Source organism: Mchenga conophoros, linkage group LG23 (assembly GCF_057382185.1).
Source record: "Mchenga conophoros isolate Kocher_MC1m ecotype Shallow Benthic linkage group LG23, M_conophoros_male_GT1.1, whole genome shotgun sequence".
Taxonomy (NCBI): Eukaryota; Metazoa; Chordata; class Actinopteri; order Cichliformes; family Cichlidae; genus Mchenga; species Mchenga conophoros.
In genome coordinates this window covers 8,058,428-8,073,992 of record NC_140547.1, presented here as the reverse complement: position 1 = coordinate 8,073,992, position 15,565 = coordinate 8,058,428, and the positions used below count along the sequence as shown (strand labels likewise).

Sequence of the window (15,565 nt, the reverse complement as noted above, 5' to 3'; positions counted from 1 at the left end):
CAGTATCACAGGTTGGACCCTGTAGTTTAATGCGGACACTTTAAGTTTAAATTAACTTCTGTAGTTTCTTGCAGAAGCAGGCTTTGTCATAATCAGTGCATGAATGCACTCCCAACATGTCCATGGCTGTAGGTCAGTTACATGCATTGTTTTCCCCATCTTTTATAAAGTAACTGGTCCATTTGATACATGTTCATTTATAGTGTGCGCATGTAAATCAGTGGATAGTAATAAATCTAAGTGCGCCTACCCCCTTTGGTGCAGATTAGCTGTTGAAAGGAGAGACATTAATGATCCTTTCTGGTCGAATCAAAGCAGCCTACCTTTCCACAGTATTGGCATCATTAGGTTAAATGTCTGGAGTTTGTGTTTACTACTAATAGCAAAATTAAAAAGCTAAAATTGTCACAATTACACCTTTTAAAATAAAAGCTGACCTATATCTGAATACATTTTCACAAGCATGCGCTTAGCCAGCTATGAGGCCACCAAGGTTCACAGTGTGGTCTTTTTTAAATTCATTTTTTTAAATTTTATTTTGGAGTTTAAAATAAAAATTGAAGCCAAATGAAAGTAGACACTCAGTTTCAGATTATTTTTGGCATTTAGATTGGACATCCCTTTTTTTGGTCCTCTCAGCCATACAGCTGTGTCTGTGAGCTCACAAGCCCCACACACTTGCTGTTCGAACTTTCTGTCTCTGAGGGGCAATAGGTGGTGGACTTGATATGGCAGACTTGAAGATGTTAAGGCTTTTTTCTACAGTGGTCAAGATGGACAGATTAGAAATGACATCGAGCCAGCTCAGGTTCCAGCGGTTTGGAGACAAAGTTAGAGAAGAAAAGCTGAGATGGTTTGGACATGTGCAGAGGACAGATAGACTCGACAAAGGATGTAAAAGATGGAGCTACCAGCCATGAAGAGACGAGGAAGACCACAGAGAAAATGTAGTGAAGGAGGACAATCCACAAGATTGTGTGACATAAGACGATGTGAGGGATAGGGTTAGATGGAGGCAGATGATCTGCAGTGGGGATTTAAAAGGAGCAGAGAAAAGAAGAAGGGGAAGGAGCTTAACAGCCAACTTTTAGACAGACTATGACTAAATCTATCATCACGTTAAGTTTTAGGATGCATTGGTGCAAATGACTGGGATGTCTTCATAAAGGCAAATCAAGTAGCTTCTATTGTCATTTCTGATCTGAGCGCCCTAACCTCATCTGAACCTCATCTGCTCCTGACAAATACCTCCTACAATATAATACCAGATTGACAGGTCTCAGTAAATGGCCTGTATTTAAATGGCCTGTATTTATATAGCGCTTTTCTAGTCCCTTAGGACCCCAAAGCGCTTTACATATCCAGTCATCCACCCATTCACGCACACATTCACACACTGGTGATGGCAAGCTACATTGTAGCCACAGCCACCCTGGGGCGCACTGACAGAGGCGAGGCTGCCGGACACTGGCGCCACCGGGCCCTCTGACCAGTCCATAACAACAACCTAAAGGTCCAGGTGAAAATGGCTTGTTTATATCAGACGTCAAAGGACTATGGCCAGACTGCTTCAAGTTGATAGTCAGGCAACAATAACTCAAATTACCACTCGTTACAACAATGATATGCAGCAGAGCATCTCTGAATGCACTTTACATCCACATCGAACCTTAAAGCAGATGGACTGCAATATAAGACCACACCAGGTGCCACTCCTGTCAGCTAAGAATGTTAAATTGAGGCTGCAATTCAGGTACACCAAAACTGCATTACATAAGTTTAGAAAGATGCTGCCTGCTCTAATGAGTCTTGATTTCTGCTGCTTTCATTCAGATGGTATGGTGAGAATTTGGCATAAATGATATAAAAGCATGAATCCATGCAGCATTGTATCATTGTTTTGGGCTGGAGGTAATGGTTTAATGATTAGGGCATTATCTTGAGCCCCTTAGTATAAACTGAGCATCATCTGTACACCACAGCCTGTCTGAGTATTGTTGCCATCCTTTAATGGCCACAGTGTCCCCATCCTCTGATGGCTACTTCCAGCAGGATAACATATCATGTAACAAATCCCAAGTCATTTCAAAAATGATTTCTGGAACACAACAATAAGTTCAGTCTCGTCAAGTGGCCTCCACTGTCACCAGATCTCAATCCAATAGAGCACTTTTGGGATGTGGTGGAACAGGAGATTCCCATCATGGATGTGCAGCCAACAAATCTGGAGCAGCTGTGCGATGCTGTCATGTCAACATCGGTTAAAATCTCTGGAATGTTTCCAGCACCTTTGCCATAAAGAACTAAATTTACTCTTAAAGCAAAAGGGGGTCAAACATGGTGCCAGCAAGGTGTACTTAATAATGTGTCCATTATTAAGTTTACATTGGTCAGTAATTAACCCTGTAACAAATTCAGTAGGTGTTTTTCATCAAACTATGTGGTAAGCAAAAATGGAAAATCCTCTTCCAAGTAATTTTTTTTAAAAGGAAGCATCCTTTATATGTCACTCTAACTTGTTCACGATCTGCTGCTGTGATGTGGATTGTTTCATAATGTGGAAAACATATTATTGTTACAGGATATAGGACTGAACTTGTGTCTATTTTACATCCAGTACGTCCATTTATGTTTAGAGAAGTGGTTTTGGCACTCTCTCTCTCTCCCTCTTACTCTCTTTCTCTCTGAAACACACACACACACACACACACACACACACACACACACACACACACACACACACACACACACACACAGGGCTAAAGTGGTACCCTTCAGCCTTCAGACACATTAGACAGAGGGAGGGTGGGGCGCCAGTAAAGATTTCTTAATGGGCTCGGCCGCTCTCTCGTCCATCTGCCTTGATGATAAACACACAGCTACTCAACATTAGCTTGATGCGCCTCAAAGCAGTCGACATTTTATTTCTCTTTATTTTTCAACAAACTGTCACTTTTAGGACTTTTCCGCTGCTGGAGACCAACAAAGCAAGAACCAACACACATGGTGAATGATCAGGAGTATTTTATCAGTAATGGAGATGGAAATGACGGGATCAAAAGAGTAAAAATTAGGAGGAATTCCATGTCACAGGATTTCTGGAACTGTGGAGTAAATTTTTTGGATGCCTGGTCAGTGTCAGAGCGCATGGGGAACACACTTTGTGAGTCTGTTTATGTGTGAGTGACACTAACCAGCCGGTCACAGCCACACAGTAACCTCTGAAACAGTTAACAGTCCTGGAGAAGGATGCCTTCCCTGCATCATGGAGCAATCTTCACCGGAGCCTTCCTCATTGTGACTGGGGGGTCCACAGCCTTCCTGACTTCATCCCAGAGTCGCCTGCAGGCTTTCTCCCTCTGCTGTGTGGTGCTGGGGGTGGTCATGCTCATCCTTGGGTTATTTTGGGCTATGAACAGCAAAAGTGCTGCTAATTACAACCACAGCGAGTACGACCAAGAGTGCCCGCATTATTCGTACGAATACACCAACTACCCCGGCCAAGCCTACTTCACTTCCCCAGGGAATCGGTTCCCAGAGTCCCAGTCAGTGTTTCTGCCCAGGTGGGTGAAAGAAAAATAAGCTCAGTTCGTATTATTAGATCTGCTTTTGTTGATCTTGTTACCATAAACTAGAAATTATGAGTCCAACTATTCATAGCAGGTTTTCTAAACAAACAAAGAAATGAAAAAAGACATTTATTTAATCCAAAGAGTAGATCTTATCGTGAGACAGTTATCTACACGGCTAATGTCTGCTTTGTCTTGTTGTCCACTTCCCAGTCATCCATGTCCTTTTTGGACAGAGGCATCCTTCTATACAATTAAATGTCAAAGAGGCTTAAATACAATGACAGTACATTGTCGTCTATTCTAGACACACCCTTTTTGTACTGTTTTTTAATTTTATTTTAGCCAAAAAGCACAAACAAGGTCGAATAAATCTAAAGAGAAAGAAATGACATCTTTCACACTGATGACTGTGAACAACCTTGCAAAATACCCGATTACTTTAACACCATAAAGACAAGATAGAAAATGGTCTAAATAAAGTGACTACAAATTAAAAGAAACAGACTATTTGTTCTCAGGCTCTTTAGATGAGAAGACTCAGACTCCAGACTGGTGTCTGTAGCTAAAGGTACATTTAGAACCAGGAGATTAATTCAATTCAATTCAATTCAATTCAATTCAATTCAATTCAATTCAATTCAATTCAATTCTATGCTATTCTATTAGATTTATATAGCCCCACTTCACAACACACTCTCCTCAAGGTGCTTTATAGTGTAAGGTACAGACTTAACAAGAACACCCTACTGCCTGTTATAAAGACTATACATGTTGGTTACAGCTATGCTGACTCATGACTTGGCTGTGTATAAATATAATGGGTTTTTCCACTGAGAATTGCACAGATAATTTCCTTACAATGCAGTGTTTTTGGTGGGAAAACCCGAATCCTCTGATTCATTTGTGTGTTATTTCCTCATTTTCCAGCCACCTAAAAGGTGCAGAACAAGCACACCTGGCAACAGTGACACACTGTTGCAGGACAGTGTTCCCTTAGTCCTAGACCTAAGGCTTGCATTGGTCTCCAACTTCCCAGATATAGATGCATTTAAGCATCCAAAGGATGGGCCAGAAGAAGCACTAAAAACCCAACCCATAATTATCAGGTTGCAAATGATCCACTACCCCAGTGCCAGACACCACAAAACATCCCAAGAGAAACTGTGTTCGAACTGAGGTGGGCCTATGGAGAACGTGCTTTTTCAATCCACCAGGGGATAAAGGAAGTAGCTTTACTGACTGATTAGTATAAGTACTTGTTTGCACTCTGATAAATGAACACGGAAGTCACAGTTAATGATGTTGGGCAACTCAAGGCAATTGTCTGTTTATTAAGATTTAATCCTACATCAAGTAAAGATCTACAATTAACCTGACAGAGAAATGTGTCTTGAAGGGGGTTGGTTGATGCAAAGTGTGTGCAAAATGTGCTACCTGCAGACTAACAGTTTCCCCGTTTATGTCTTTATGATGAACTAAGTGTCTAAGTTTACATTTATACATCAGAAATGACAATATTCTGATCTTAGATGTCTCTCTCCAAGTATGAATACTCGTGTTGTGCAAAGCTTCAAATATTGCTTTATTTTAGAAAGTTATGCTATTTCTTTAATCAAGCATGCCTCAGGAATAAGCACCTTAGTGATCCAAAGGCAGCCAACCTGCTGCTGCTGTTTGATTAGAGGCGGTTAGTGAAATAAACATGTGCAAGACTCAAGGCTACAGAGGTGACTAAAAAGCTTTGCATCACTTTAAACATGTCAATGTGACAATTAGGCCTCTGTTTGGCAGGAAGCAGCACTAGAGACAGTCTTGCATATCATCTCTACAACCCCTGATACCTCAGAATTCGGTAATACATATCAGTTTATGGTTACATGTGAATGATCTCACACGATGTCTTACTTTCTCTGAATGTAGGACGATGGAGCGCCACAGGCATGCTGCTCGAGGTGAAGATTTCGACTACCCCCCAATGATTATGGAATCTGGTGGTTTCAGTCCAACTCCTCATCCTCCTCCATGGCTGGGACCCCCACCTCCATATGAGGTTGCCATCAAGACAACATGTAGCTCCACACACCTGCGGCGTGCATACTCAGACACACACCTGGCATCAGAGCCCTTGTTTGGACAGTCAAGGGAGATCAGCTTTGAGGTGTGATGACTGGGGATCCTGCTCAGACTATGCTGTAGTTTTCTTTTCATAGTAACAAACTTTTTCACTCACTTGAAGCATGGGTCTTTCTTGGTCTTAGCATGCTTTCTGCAAGTTTCCTGTAATTTAAATTATGCAATGATGCTAAGGTTAAATGCATTGAGAGTATATATAAAAGGGGCTGAAGGGATGCCACACACTGGTTTGCAAAGTCCCATTTTGAAGCCTCAACTTTAGCACAACGAGCACAAATAATTTGCTTAAAATGCTCCAAAAGGCACAAAACCTCATAGAGAGATTTAGATCAATGGAGTGACTTGAATTATCAGAGCTGAAGCCAAACACCAAAGCGCCATCTGCTCACCCCCACCTGCAATAATAATTACAACTTTAAGCCTTAACATGTACAGTTGATAAAAGGCGAGATTTAGAGATGAAGATCAAAACCGTCTGCTCTACCACGATGAAAACATTTACTTTTTCCTCTCATGTTCTCATATTTCATCAACAAGCATTTCAACATGGGGACCCCTCAGGTTTGGAGCCAGCCTTATGTAGTCTTTAAAGGAACTTCCATGTGGCTTCATTTTTCAACCCATGGTGTTGCCACTTGGTTAAATTTCTATCCATCATTGGAGGCTGGAGCTTATTTCAGTGGTCTTGGGACAAGAGGTGGGGCTAACACAAAGAAACATTAAGCTAAGATGCTTTCATAGTCTTTTGACTGTGGGAGGAAACCGGAGTACCAGGAGAAAACTCACAAAGGGAGGCACATGAAAAACATGCACACTCCACACAGAAAGGCACCAGCTAGATTCAAAACCAGGACCTTGTTGCTGCAAAGTAAAATCTGAATAACAGCACCATTGTGCTGGTCTTGGTTAAATGCATAAGATACCAAATTCATCTTTATTTGACCAAATTAAAGCTTTTTAAACTAACACTGATATATTTATACACAAGAAATTCAATGCCAGGTCCTGTGGATGTGATGCAGGCAGTCACCCATCTATGCCTGGACTACCTAAATGTCTGGATCTTTTGCTGAGGAATTGCTCTCCATTCCTGGATGAGTGCAGTCTGCAGCTGCACAGTCGTCCATGGTTGTGGCTGCCTCTGTTCAACATGTTCACCCAATAGTGCCAATATTGCATTTTGTTGAGTCAAAATGTACACAAAAGTCATGGTTTTATGAGAGGCTACATGTTAGTTTAAATTCCAGCCTTTATGCTAAGCTTTCCCACACCAGAAACATTAAGCGCCATGGAGACTTAATGAAAAAGAAAACCTACAAAGTACTGGGAATGCTGTATTCATCATTTCTTTAAATTTCTGTTTAACTGATCTGGACAACTGGATAATCCTCCTCTGTGGGATGGGGATTGTGGCTTTCAAACAATGCAGATGTTCTCTGGGAATAGCGATCCTTCAGTTCATGTGCCACACATGTACTCATCAGCTCGGTGAGGGCAGGGGAACGATGACTCATCTAACCATATGAGTTTTTCCACTGCTTGATAGACCACTGCAGCTCACTGGCAATGCTGCATGAGTTTCAAGGGTTACAAAATGACCTATTGTGCCCTCACAGTTGCTGTCATTAGTAGGATCCCTTTGTGCGTTCGCATTTTTAAAACATTTTAACATGACTACTGTTGTTGTAATACAGTGCAACATGGAAATCAACTATTAGAGGCCTTAAACATATTTCTCTTTAAGCATGTGACATTCAGGTGCTGTCTGAAATCTACAACTTTAAAGATTTGAGGAATGGATCAACCCCAAATGCCTTTATATGCTTTTAGTTTTTTAAATAGAATAAAAGTTAAACAAGGAAGTTAGGGAAAGGAGACTTTGAGCAAGAAAGACTTTTCAGAACAGTTCAAACTCGGAAGCAGAAAAGTACCCTTCTGTGTTTATAACATATCAATCAAAGATAGTAAACTAGACAAAACTATGGTGTTAATCATGATTGTGTTTGTGTCTTTTGTCTCTCCAAGTTCGTTTTCATTCTATCGTAAAATTAAAAAAAAAAAAAAAAGCCCTGGATTTTTTTTCTGTTCTTGGTCATCTGCCGCGTATCAGACTGCTCGTCATTTATTCTTCACAGTTTATTATATTATAAACTACAGTGACATATGAGCACCTCTCAAACGGAACAGCTGGCTTCAGCTTACATGAGTCACAGGATCATGGTTGTCTCCCCTGTAGTTTGGAACTGTTTGTTTAGCTCTGAATATGCATGTATCTGCTATGCGCTTGGAAAAGGCAACTCAAGAGAGAACTGTGCATTGATTTCAGTCTCTGTGAGAGTGTGATTTCAACTTTGTTTAATAAAAACAAAAAAGCTGACAGTCTCAGATGTTTGATTGTCTCATTAACCAGGAAAGATGACAGGATTTAAGGCTGTACTGCCACACTGCCGTGTAATAACTGAAAATAAAGCATTTAGCATTTTTTGGCAAGTATAAGCGTGTTTCCAAAATACTGCATTTATAAATGCAATTTGCAGACTTTTTTGTGTGATTGATACATTTGATAGAGAACAGATCAGAAAAAATAGCAGCAGACGAGCATATAAATGTATGTTGATGTGTTGTCTGATGGGGTTTCACTAAAACTATCAAAATGAATGTTTTTAATCTTTTAATCAGGAAACAGTGTTATCAGCCTGAAACACACTGGCTTCCCCAAAATGCCCTGTTTACATCACAGCATACTGGCTGAGAGCCACTGGTCTAACTTTCAATAAATCTTAATGCAGCTTGATGTTGCTGAGCTTTCAGCTGAGACCACTATCAATACCAGTGATTGCTTAGAGCAACTTTTACTCACACAGTGCTGCATCATTTGGCTCTCACCGTTTCTGTTGCACTGAGACTTCCATTTAATCTGTTTGGAATCAAAGTTCAGTCACCCAACTGATTTATTCAGGGAATTTAATTATGACCCTAACCATTTATAAATAATAATACAAAAAAGAAGAAGAAAGAAAAATAAAAACAAACTTTTATTACAGGCTTGCAGGGGCCCCTCTTGCCATCATCCTGGGTAGTCTGACCTACCTACTTTCTCCCCATATCATTAAAGCCCCTGTTTCCAGGCATCAAGTAGGCCAAATTGGTCTACTTGGGCGGGTAGTTTCTGGCCCCTGGACTGCATGTTTGACACCCTTGTTTAAGACTTGTGCTTTAGGTAACAAGTTAGATCAAAGATAATGATCAGTAATGGAGCGATTACTAACGCAGTCGTGCGTCACGGAGCTGCATTTTCAGTTTTCTCCGAATCAATCATTAATAATAAGCCAGTCGTTTCCTCCACTATCAGCCTGTATTTCATTTGTAGGCTGTGATCATCCTGCTCCCCACCAGGCGCTTCTTCAGCTCGGCTTAATAGCCTACCCTATATATCTTGCTTTACGCAGAGTTTATCGCCCCGTGTATAAGAGAGGGCTATAACTCTCTCTCTCTCTCTCTCTCTCTCTCTGTGCAAACAGCTTTACCAAACATAGGCTAAGTGACAATGTTCAGACCCAGTGGACGCCCTGCCCTCCATTCCTCGTCACCGAAACCCTTCCTAGTGAGGAGGGAAAAAACACACTTCCTCACAGCGCACGTCCCTGCTGCTGCTGCTGCTGTTGCTGGGGCCAGATGAAAGCCACACAGTATTCTTCAAGCATGCGACATCAGCTGCTATCCAACAGATTTTCGGTATCGTAATCGTTCCCCTCCAAAAAACAAAAACGGATATGCTTCTTCCGGGAGGGAATAAAGCAGAGACGCAGAGGAGCACATCATGAGAGAGGCGCCGCGGATTCTCAGGATATACGGACTGAACCGGACGGACTGCTTTCCCCACATTTTATTCACAGATCGGGAAACAGGCACACGTGTTAAAGTTGATGGCAAGGAGAAGAGTGATGGTCACACTTTCAGTCCACGCATTAGCTGAACATCTTCTCACCGCGACTTCCTATCAGGTAGAGAGGGGATCGATGTTTATCACAACGAGAACGCACGAGAGATCATTTACATGTTGCACGCAATCCGGTTTTTCCTCTTCAAGTCGCTTTCATTTTGTAATGTTGCATCTGTGTAGTTTCTCTTTTGTAGTCTTGCATCTTAGCCTTTTTGTTTCTCTCCCCTCAGACAGGTTGTGGTTGAGGTGAAGGTACAGCTGTAGCTGGAAGAAGTAAACACCTTAACGCAGAAGCTCTGGAGATGTCGGTCCACCATGGCACGCTGCTTTGTCTGGGCGTGCTGATGATGACTGCTGGGGCGGTCATGGCCCTTGGTGGAGGGGTCCAGCCGCCAGGCCTGCTCTTTGGACTTGGGCTGCTCCTGGGATTGGGGGGCATAGGTCTGCTGGTCAGTGGACTCTGCATGGCCATGAAGAATCTTCAGATTGCTGTGCCTGGACACTTTCTGCTGCACCCACGGACAGGCACACGCTTCAGCCCACAGCAGGCACTGGCAATACAAAGGTACCTACAGAGCTGAAAGAGACAGAAGCTCACAGTCGTTTGGACACAGATGTTCTTTTGTGGTGTTGTAATATTTTTTTTTCTTTCTTTTTTAAAAAGGTACTTTAATTTAGCAATACACACAAACAAACAAACAAACAACCCCCCCCCCCGCCCCCCCAGAAAAAAACCCCCAAACAAACAAAGATACTACGCTCTAACAATAACATAATGGCACAGTGAAGCCCGCAGATCTGCTCGGTCTGGGGGAGCTCCCCTCCACCTCTTTACAGGTCCCATGTCGTTAGGTTTTTACTACTGTCCACTCAGCACTTTACAGTCCATCCCTGATCATATTCGGAAGGGTATTTCCAGTCTCTTTTATAAACTACCTTTAAAAAAACAAAACAAAACAAAAAAAAAAGTGTGAGGGATATCCTGGAGCAGTGGTTTTCAATACAAGTTCCATTTGTGATGATAAATTAGAAATAAGGACAGCAAAGAACACAAGACATGCTTTTGTTTGTCGAGTGTAAAATATTTGATATTTCTAACGAAGATTAAAAAACATGGCAACTTGTGACAGCATCATAAGTCAACAATACTAGAAATCTACAGTTGTAGCAGCTCAGTAAGGCTGTGCTGAGTGTCAACGTCAGCATGCAAACATGCTCATCATGCTTTTAGTCAGCAGGTATGTGTAACATGTTGACCATCTTAAATAACAGTGCTGTCATTAGTTTTTGCAGGAACTTGATAAGCCAGAGTTGGGCAAATGATTCAGCTCTGCTGATAACGAGAAGCGTGTGTGTATCAATTTATGTGCTAATCTGTCCAGTCTTTGTCGAGATTTTTATCTCAGAACCACAAATGGGCCTAATGATGGCACTAAAGGGGATTCGGTGGATTGTAAAAACTTTGCTAAAAGGGAGCAACATTATCTCAGGAAAGAGAAAAACTCTCTTTTTCTGTAATCCTGTCGCTATTCAGACTTCCCTTTCTCTGTTGCTGGTGACAAATGAGCACACTTCCAAACAATACACAAACACACCATCCAAGTGTCTTTTTGTTGAACAGATCTCTTTGTGTTAGTTTTAGTGTGCAGTCTGACATGCCAAGAACTGGAAAGCAACAGATTCTCTGATTATGTGCTGATTGTAGAAGTAGGTCATGGAGAAAACAGCAAACATGTAAATGTGGAGAAATGACTCCCCTTGGCACTGTCTGCAGTAATCTATGATAGCTTGCAAATTTAAACAAGATACAGTCTGGTCTTTGTCTGTGGAAGAGAGATGACAAGAGCAGAGTTTTCATCATCAGGGCCTTTTCTCCCCCCAGACACTGACAAAACTCAGACTGATAAGTATTTCTAAACGCAAAGTAACGCTTCATTGTGACAGCGTACTGTCTGAGGGATTAAAGAATTCGGGGTTCTACGTGCAGTAATGTTATCTACATAATGTGTTTCCCAAAAGGAAGCGAACACCTGTAGTTGAAACACATTGCTGGAAAAGCAGTGAGATAAGAAGCAGCTGTGGAGTGTGAAAGTGTGAAAGGAGATCAAATGTAACCCACTAAAAGCATTTGAAGTGAAAAGTGAAGTAAGAGTCGACCACAGAGCTTTCAATTAATTTATTTTTGATAACTTCTCATTGGCTCTCTTTCTCCATGTATTTAGGAGATTGGACAGAATACGTCGCGAGATGTCGGCGGACACTGTCAACAGGTCACCAGAGCCTGAACCCACCATGCCGTCCACCCCTCCGCCGTGGACCATGGAGCCGCCTCCATCCTACGACGCAGTGATGAAAAGCCAGGAGCGCAATGAACAGCTTTAAGCTCAGGTGGACATGCTAAATTCATGTCAGTGCCTTTTGTGTCCGCGGTTCTCCACAAGGACTTTGAAAGAACAGCCGGTGCTATCAGTGAACTCGTTGCAGCGGGACATTTAGGTGCCTTAGCACAGACACGCTGATCCCAAACATAAGACAAAAAACAGCGACAGACTGCAGCTGGTTAACAACTTAATATTTTTACAGACTGGGCCCCAGTTTGGCCTTTTTGTCTAATAACTATGTGTGTTCTGACTGATTGTGAAAGAAATTGAAATGATTACTACAACTGCTTTTACTCTTTGTACTAAGGGGGGGGGGGGCTTTCTTGAGACCAACATGTTGTAGGCTCAACTTTTACAACCAAGTTCATGGATGGATTTTATTGGCCTGCATGAATTTATGTGACCTACTACTGTGGCTGCATGGCACTCTTCTCCACACGTAATAACTTTCTTTTCCCCCCCTTCTCACGGCTGCACAGCTCCTCTTTGTATCTGTAGAATATTCCAAAGCAAAGTGCCTTACCAAACAGCAGCAGAACCTTAACAGGGAAGTGTTGTTCATCACTCAGCTTTGTTTATACTGTTGTGATTTCACTATAAATGTGAGTGAATTATTAGCCACGAGGCTCCCTGCGAGTGGTGTTGCACTTATAAATGAGAGATTGTTTATTTTAAAAAGAAATTAATGCCAGAAAGGCAAAGAATGTAAATGTCTACATATTTAAAATCATTTCTAATCCAAGCAAACATAAATGTAGACTCAACTCTGTTCCCAAGCAGAGCTGTGAGACTCATTTTGCCAGCAGCTTGAGGCAAGGTGACTTACCAGGTACAAGTACACACCTGCAATTGTATACCCGACCTGGGCAGGCTGTCTGCAGGCTGTAATAAGCAGCAGAGTGGAACTCTAACTGAGTTTTCTCCACCCTCACCTTCAAGCCCTGAAACTGTACCAGACAGAATTTTTCCTTTCTGCGTGACAGGTGCCTCGCTTTGAGACAAGGCAGCAGTACGATGGTAGAGGGGAAACCATATCGTTATGGACTGATAGTGGCCGGCCTGTGTGTCTTGGCAGTTGGCCTCTTCATCATGATGCAGGAGCGGCCACATGTTTTTGCTACTTTGTGCGTTCTGGGTGTCACTATGGTGTGCGCTGGGACTGTGTGGAGCCTCTGCCAATGCTATCCTAAGGTATATGCTATGTGTGTGTTTAGTGGATAGAGAGACAGGAAATATGTGATTGTTGCCAAGAAGAAATAGATTTGGTAATGGAGATTGTGTGTTTATTAGGTCATTGTGGCTCATGAAATTCAGGAAAAAAGCCTAGAAAATATCATGGGTCCTGTGGCTGAAGATGAAAGGTACGCTCCCTAACACACACACATACACACACGCTCACTTTGTATCCTAATGGGCCACAGACAAGTGGGTGTTGACTGAGGCCTTAATGATTCCCTTTGGTCTGTCAGAGTAGCTCAGAATGCTAAGTGCCCATCGAGTAGTGGGTGAACATGGCGACAGCAGCGGTGTGTGTGGGCAGGCTGGTGCTATGGGTCTGCACTAAATCACTGTAGATATTCATTTTATTATTGTCCTGTTTGCTTAATGGAGAGAGGTTAGGAAAAGTGGAACAGAGGGAAAGGAAGAGCCACTAGACAAAAGGTTGGGACTGAAAGGGGCAGATTAGTTGGAAACTAGGGCTGAAAACCATTAATTCTGAAAAAAATCCTTGAGCCTCATTTATTCCAGCTGCAGTCAAAAAAAGAGGTTGTACTGTGCAACTCCTGCATGAGTGTTTGCAATTACAAGAGAGTTCTGCAGCCAGATAGAGACATGCATGCTCAGCGAAACCCTGTCTCTGATGCACCAAAAAAAAGTAAGAAAATGAGGACAAAATACTGGAACCAGACTTCTATTTCTGTACCCCCACCCACCCAACCCCCACCCCTTCTGATTTAATTTTAGACACACTGAGGTTCTGCCAGGTTTCTGTGGCCATAAGCTGAGCAGCGTCAGACTTCTCCCAGAGACCCTGAAGAGTCAGTGTCATAGCTGTCCCACTCTGCATCTGGTCTGAGGGAGGGACAACACTACCAGAGGACTCCTCCAGGGTACCACACTGCTCTCAGGATAGTGAGGAGTCCCCTCGATGAATTTTTATACTTCCTTTCTGCATCGCTCACACATCTTGCTGTTTGAATGTGCCTTTCTTTTGTTTTCTTTTTACATCTAATGGAAGCAACTGACCATGTATCAGCGGTTTTGCACCACTTGTCATTGTGAAATGCTTAATAAAGCTAATTAAGTGTTATATAGTATTTCCAGAAGATGGCACTGTTTACTGTATGAAAGTATGTCTGTGTGTCTGTTAGACAGAGTGCAGCACTGCATTTATACGGTGTACAATAATTCATTTAAGACATTTTGGCCCCTCAGTGAACTTGTGCTCTTTTATAGCTGGATAAGCTATAAGCCTGCGTGATGTGACAAATCTCCATGTGTTTCTTTTCAAAACGCTTATCTACACTGCCTGTTGAGACATTACTGCCACCAACTGTTGAAGAACAAAGTGAAACTGGTAGCAGGAATTTGTAGAGTTCTGCATGTCTCTCTTTGTGGATACGCTGTTTGCATAGCAAAACGGGCGTTATTACCAGTCTATTACCAGTAATAACAGAATAATTCCACAATGCAAGAATTTATGATGTATAGCAGAGAGGTTAGATATTTTTGTAGCTTCTCTGTTGCTGTAAAATCAAAATGTACATTTCATTATTCTACTTTGGTGTTTCTGGTGTGAAATTCCTCGGGCTCAGTCCAAACCAACCTCAGTGACACAATCAAGCGGGTAGCTTTGTCGAATTTGGGCTCCTCCAGAGCCCCAGAGGGTATTATGTAACAGTTTCCTGAGTTCAAAGAGAAAAGGGATCATGCTTTGAAAAAATGTTTTTTCAAAAAACATATAACTCGTCGTAATAATTATTACTTTTCTTATTCTTTTTAAATGAAAGTGTATGAAACTGCTAACAGTTTTGAGTGCTTAAAGTTAAAAACGCGTACAGTATGTCAGAGTAAAATAGAGACGCGCGCGTTTTGCGTCGCATTCTGCAGTCCTGCGCACGTATTAAATAAAAAACAAACAAACAGTAAAGATAATAAAACAACATAGATAACCTATGAAAAATAAACGTAGCCTCCCTGTGAGTGCGCAATCACGGAGAATGAGTTTACGCGTACTTAGACTTTCAATCACAGCTCATACTGTTCACTATAAGTGCGCGTGCTAAAACGACATCAACAAATCAACTTGAACTGAGAGGAAGTGTTCTCTCAGATTGACATGCAATAATTACAGGGTGGTTTGGGGGGGCATGAAACATGACTCCTCCACAGTAAGAGGTGTTTTAAACGGAGGACAATCATTCGATACAAAAGAGGTGGCGTGAGCCATGGAAACGTCACCAGTCCCCGCCTTAAGTTATAAGAATCAATTGTTGGATCCCCCCCCCCCCCCCCCCCCCCAAAAAAAAAAAAAA

At 42.0% G+C, this 15,565-nt stretch overlaps 3 protein-coding genes across 3 annotated transcripts; all 3 read left to right on the top strand.

Moving 5' to 3' along the window:
- Positions 1-2,878: 2,878 nt before the first annotated feature.
- Positions 2,879-7,994, top strand: LOC146546605 (uncharacterized). Its single transcript, XM_085265150.1, has 2 exons — positions 2,879-3,563; positions 5,493-7,994. Exons 1-2 carry the CDS (start codon positions 3,250-3,252, stop codon positions 5,734-5,736), a joined length of 558 nt encoding a protein of 185 aa, XP_085121276.1. The 5' UTR covers positions 2,879-3,249; the 3' UTR covers positions 5,737-7,994.
- A 1,306-nt stretch (positions 7,995-9,300) lies between these two features.
- On the top strand, positions 9,301-12,030 carry LOC146546604 (uncharacterized). Its single transcript, XM_085265933.1, has 3 exons — positions 9,301-9,709; positions 9,879-10,213; positions 11,871-12,030. Exons 2-3 carry the CDS (start codon positions 9,951-9,953, stop codon positions 12,028-12,030), a joined length of 423 nt encoding a protein of 140 aa, XP_085122059.1. The 5' UTR covers positions 9,301-9,709; positions 9,879-9,950.
- Positions 12,031-13,029: 999 nt separating this feature from the next.
- On the top strand, positions 13,030-14,347 carry bsnd (barttin CLCNK type accessory subunit beta). The gene is made up of 3 exons (XM_085265934.1): positions 13,030-13,220; positions 13,320-13,390; positions 13,995-14,347. Exons 1-3 carry the CDS (start codon positions 13,044-13,046, stop codon positions 14,104-14,106), a joined length of 360 nt encoding a protein of 119 aa, XP_085122060.1. The 5' UTR covers positions 13,030-13,043; the 3' UTR covers positions 14,107-14,347.
- Positions 14,348-15,565: the final 1,218 nt, after the last annotated feature.